The following is a 5387-nucleotide window of genomic DNA, read 5'->3' as shown; positions in this document are numbered from 1 at the left end:
AGAGGGCAGCTCAAGTTGACCCGAGACTTTGCCTCAAAGGAACACCGCACACCCCCAGCCCCCTGACCTTGAACTGCAGCTGTGCTGCTGCCCCCGACCCCAGGTTTGCCGCTCACCCCCTTCCCGAACCCCCTCCTCCGCCTCCAGCCTCTGTCCTCTCCACAGGCCGGAGCCAGGACGGCGAGCTGGCCACGTCCACGATGGGGGCAGCCGCCTCCCAGGAAGGAGCCGTGCAGACACTCAAGACCCCTGACCAGCCCCTGAAGGAAATCCGCACGCCTCCAGCTGCCCCCGGGGCGGACGCGGGGTCTCTCTGTGGCTTCCATGCCTGTGCAGGGAACGGACCTCTAACTGACCCTGCCTGCTGGCCCGACATGGGGACCCCCTGTGCCGGCCCCTCCTGGCTGGGGTACCCCACCCCGTGGAGGTACACCTGGGCGCCCTTCGTCTGACGTCTCTGGATGGGCCCCCCCTCCAGCTGCCTCAGCGCGCTCAATCTGGGCCTGGGGCGTCTCCAGCTTTGACCCCCCAACGGGGAGCCAGCGCTCGGCCCCCTTGGCCTCTGGAGTATTTCCTTACCCCGGGGGACCCCCAGCCCCATACTACTCCGTGCCTCCAGCTCTGAGCGGGGACGCCCCCAGCCCCTGTGCCCAGGTGGGGTGGCAGACTCCGGGCAGCTCAGCCCCAGGGCTGCAGTGCGGGGCCATCCAGAGACGCTTCCCGCTTGAAGACATGCCAAGTCCTTCCGTCAGAACAGGCGTCCAGATTCAGCGTTTGGGCCCCCAAACTGCTCTGCAGCCTAGAACTCTGCCCTCTGCCCGCCTTCCCCGCACGCAGACCCTCAGCCCGAACCCTGCTGCCCCCGCCCCCCGCCGGGCACCCCCCAGGGCCCGCCGCCGCCTCTTCCAGCTCTGATCAATCCCCGGTCACCCTCCCCAACCAGGGGAGACACGGCGTGGTACCCGGTGAGCTGAGGTCTGCTGGACGCTTAGGTTTCAGTTTTTAATTTTTTAAAGGGTCTCAGACGTTACGTTGTTCACTATTGTTCCGTGCACAGCACGCTCCCACCAGCCCACGTAAGGCCCCTCGACTTGTCATTTGTCCTCAGGTGCCTTCTTCCCTCTGCCCTTCAGCCCTGCCGCCTGCACCCTGCCGCCTCTCCAGCCCTTATCGCGGGCCAGCACCTCGTATACTTGCAGCCTTGTACGACGGGTGCAGCCTGTGCTTTTAGATTCCATAACGACGTACTCTAATGACGCTGCTTCTTGCTCTTAGAGGTGTCACTCCGTTTAAGATCCGCCCACCAAGCTGGTGTGCATTTAGTTCTCGGCTCCAAACTGCTCTGCAGGTCACAGTGCGGCCACCACCCCTGGCTGAGCCAGGGGGCAGGGAAGGTTGCAGGTACAGGCTGCAGAGGACGGGCTGTACCTTCACGTAGGAACGGGTGCAGTTCCGAGGTGACCAGGCCTGGGATCGGCCATGGGAGGGGGTCGCGGGGGCGCTGGGGTCAGAGAACACAGCGATTGGCAGTGACAAGGTAAAGGGACAGAAGCAGCTGCTGGGAGGTCCGTCCAGGGGGGCGTGGAGGCTACAAGGAACAGGGCAGGAGAGGTGGTGAAGACACAGCTGGCCCAGCTGCAAGATGGTGAGAAACGGGGGGAGAGGACAGGGCCAGAGGGAGTAGCTGGGGCTAGTCTGACAGAACCGTCCAAGGAAGTAGCGGAGAGGGGCGGGGGGACCAGGAGACCCGGGAAGGGAGACGGCCATCGCTGGAGAGGACCTCGGACAGCGGTGTCCCCAGGGCCAGGGGTCCTTTCCGGAGGGGCCGCTTCACAGAGTTGATACGCGTTCCTGGAGGACATCTCAGAGACCAGGGACGTCCTGGGGCTTTTCTGATGGACACGGGGCTGGGTGAGTGCAGCTGGCTTCCAATGGGCGGGGCTGCAAAGCTGAGCGACCAGCACCCTGCGGCCCCTCCCTACAGGAAGGCGCCCTGATTCTCCCGGCCTCACGCCCCCGCCCGGGGCTTGTGGGGGTACAAATCGGTTGATCGTCACTGAAGCCTAGACGGGAACTCATTCTACATAGAAACGCAAAGTGCGTTCGCACATTTTAAGTGCACTGAACACTAGCGGGTGCGACCCCTATCCTTCCATTTCCTGTGTTTCTAACGGAAATGGCTCCGGCCTTACCTCTCACATCCTAACTTCTTCATAGCTGTGTACCATCTCATGACGTCATGTCTCCTGGGACATCACACCCAAGCATCAACACAGTGAAATATCACTTCTCCTTGGTATACAAGCGCATCGGCCTCCTAAAAATGCGTATTTAAGTTATAATTTGTGATTTTAAGAAGTTCTGAAATCATAGATTCCCAGGAAGCTGCAAACACAGTACAGAGAGGCCAGGGCGGTGCAGGTCAGACTTTGCACGTAGCTTCCAGACACCGTGAGGCTGGGGACCTTGTTCCCGCCAGGCAGGGATGGACGTCCCGGCTCCCCTCTCGGCTTTCCCCGCACCTGCAGTGGGCGTGGGGATGAGTGAGGGGAAGGGGAGGGCTGCCCCCTTGTAGTGCAACAGGAGTGGAAGTCGGGGGTCTCCCTGCCTTTGCTGAGGGAAGGGGGTCGTGGTGTTTCCCGTGGTGCTGGGCCAGGGCCCTTCCTGCTGTCAGGCTTCCTGTCTTCCTAGGTGGCCCCTTTCCCGGGCCTTTGCCTGAAGACGGGCGGCTTTTCTTAGAGCCTCCTTGTTTGTGTGTCCGCTCCCTCGGCGTCTCTGAGGGGCTGGCTTCTCGCAGTGGGTCTGGGGTCCAGCAGGGGAGCTCACCACTGTGTGGTCCTCAGCCCCAGGCCCTGGCCCACGTGACTTCTCCCCAGGTTTCCTGTCCTGTCTGTCTGTGTGTGGCACCCAGAGCACCCAGCTGCGCTTAGTGGGGTGAACAGGGCCAAGTGAGTGGGTCCCACCTTCGTCTGGCCTGAAAGCCTCACAACCTATGGATTTTTTCAAAATAACGCCGACAGTGCTATTAAATAATTGGTACAGAAAAGCAGAGTCAGGCCTGATAAGGTTCGGCCAGCTCGTTCCACAGCAAGAGGGTGACAGCAGGATTCAGAGAAGGGGCCGAGGGCGTAGGGACTCGCTGAGGACACGAGTGACCCGCACAGCCCAGGGGTCGGAGCACACGCGAGGGAGCCCTGGCCTGGCGGGGGGTCCGGCCTCCTGTCATCCTGAAACAGGACCCTTGGGACGGTGCTGAGGGGTGTCGGGGGGTGGTGAGCCGTGTGTTGAGATCACCAGGGTGGAGCAGCTGGCGGTGGGACCCCCTCGGCGGCCCCTCCCACGGGGACTCTTATTCAGTCTCAGGACTGCGTGGACTCGACAGCACAGCCGGCTTCTCTCCGGTTCACAGTTCGATTAGGAATATGCCGTTTCCTTGATCCTTCGTATCAGAAGAAGTCTGAACGGTCTTTTCCGAGAGGCGGCTTCTCATACTGTCAAGATGAAGAAGAAAACACGCGTCGATAGCAGCCGTTCCTGCTTTGATCTTGGCGTCCTTTTCCTCGCTTCTCCGGGTTTACCGTCTTCCGTTTCCCCCGTTGCCAGACTGGAATGCTGAGCTCTTTTTCCTCCCAATACTCCTCGCACCTGATCAATGTCTCACCCTCTGGACACCCTTTTGCCGTATCCTGTAAACTCTGTATGTGGAGTATTATCGTTAATTCTAAGGATTTCATGATTTGCCTTAATCCAAAGGGTTATTTACAAGTCTGTGATTTCGTTTCCGGGAATGTAAGGCTAACCCTTTATTTCAGAGATGCCAATTTACTGAGTGGTTCAGAGGTTTCTTTCTATCAAGGATAATCAATTTCATCGTGCGTCTGGAGGGCAGGGATTTTCCTTCTTTCTGGTGTTTTTCAATCTTTAAAGATTAATTCTGGAGGATGTGGGTCATTGTGTCTTCAAATACTCCTTCTGCCTCACCAGCTCTGCTCTCCTGGGATCCCGAGATGCATCCTGCAGCATCCCGACTGTGTCCCGTGCCCTCTGACCCCACTGCTCACCTGGCCCCGGCTCCCGGGTCCCTCCTCCACCTGCAAGGTCTTCATGCCTTCACTCCTTCCGTCTCTCCGGCATTCTCCTTCCACTGCTCGTTCCTGCTCCTTGACACCCACCCTCCCGTCCCCGCGGGGATCTTCCTCACGGCTCCTTCACATTCCTGATGGCGCTGCTCCGTCTGCGCTGGTTACCTGCCCCGCTTTTCGGGCTCCATCCCTGGACAGCGGCTCTCTGCCCCCAGGGACGGCAGCCGTCTTCGTGGTGGCCCAGGTACTGGCTGTGCCCTTTCCATGTGGCCTCCCCCAACCTGGATCTGAGGGCCTCACTGTGCCAAGTGCCGTCCTGTCCCTCAGGGTGGAAGTCACTCCACACCTGGAACCACGAGTGTCCGGCTCTGAGGGGCTCTGGCCTCTTTGGAGGGGCGGCTCTGTGGTGTCACTGCTGCTCCCAGCAGAGGGGCCCCTGGAGTCTTGAGGAGATGCTGAGTGGCCAGGGCTCTGCAGCTTCCCCCAGCCCTGCGGCCTCCACAGCAGGAATAAGATCACTGAGAGGAACCAGCGGGAGAGCAGCCGGCCTGTGCGCCGTGCCGAGCCGCGCCCTCGGGTGGATGGCGGGACTCACATCAGGTCGCATCCGACACAGGGGAGGCATGTTCGCGTCTGTCTGGCCTCGGGGGTCAGCTCCATGGCTCGTGCACGATCCACCTGGCCTCGTGGGTGCCTGGGAGAAGGCAGCGCCCTCCGGACCAGCTCCAGCCTCGGCCCAGCCGATGCCGCGAAACCAAAACCTGAAATAAAAGTTACTGGATGCCTGGCTGGGGGAGCAGGGCATGGGCCCGGCGCTCAGGCCATCCTCCCCGACCTCCCCTGCCCTCGGCCTCCCTGCCTTGTCCTCACGGACCACGAGCTCACAGACCTCACGATCGTGGGGCTGGGGGTCTCCTTCCACGGCCATGTGTCCCCTGTGGTGACAGTCACGCTGTTTACGTAACGTGCTCTTTAAAGGTGTGACTTGGGGCATTTGGGGAAATGGAGCCCCAGCATCACTTTTCCTAAACAGAAGGTAGCTGTAGAAGTAAATACACTGGAAACAGTCTTGTTAAATCCAGGATGAAAGCTCTTCTGCCAAAGACGCGGTCCTGCCTGGACCACGAAAATGTCCCCTTGCAGACCCAGAGCCCCGGGCTGGGATGGCGGCCGTGGTTTCAATCCTGGCTCTGGCGCTCCCTGGCCGTGTGCGTGAGCAGGTCCTGGCGCTCCCTGGCCGTGTGCGTGAGCAGGTCCTGGCGCTCCCTCGGCACAGACGTGCATCACGGTGTCCGGGCCCCGAGC

The 5387-nt window shown here is 60.8% G+C and overlaps 1 protein-coding gene across 1 annotated transcript; it reads left to right on the top strand.

Moving 5' to 3' along the window:
• Positions 1-458: 458 nt before the first annotated feature.
• On the top strand, positions 459-4454 carry PRR23E (PRR23 family member E; the record flags this gene model as incomplete). The annotated part of the gene is given in 7 exon segments (XM_065885048.1): positions 459-466; positions 468-686; positions 688-817; positions 819-965; positions 1439-1565; positions 4298-4326; positions 4410-4454. Coding segments are annotated over 7 exon segments (705 nt in total), but the record flags the coding sequence as incomplete, so codon positions are not given.
• Positions 4455-5387: the final 933 nt, after the last annotated feature.

Source organism: Phocoena phocoena, chromosome 10 (genome assembly GCF_963924675.1).
Source record: "Phocoena phocoena chromosome 10, mPhoPho1.1, whole genome shotgun sequence".
Taxonomy (NCBI): domain Eukaryota; kingdom Metazoa; phylum Chordata; class Mammalia; order Artiodactyla; family Phocoenidae; genus Phocoena; species Phocoena phocoena.
This window is presented reverse-complemented; position numbering and strand designations above follow the sequence as displayed.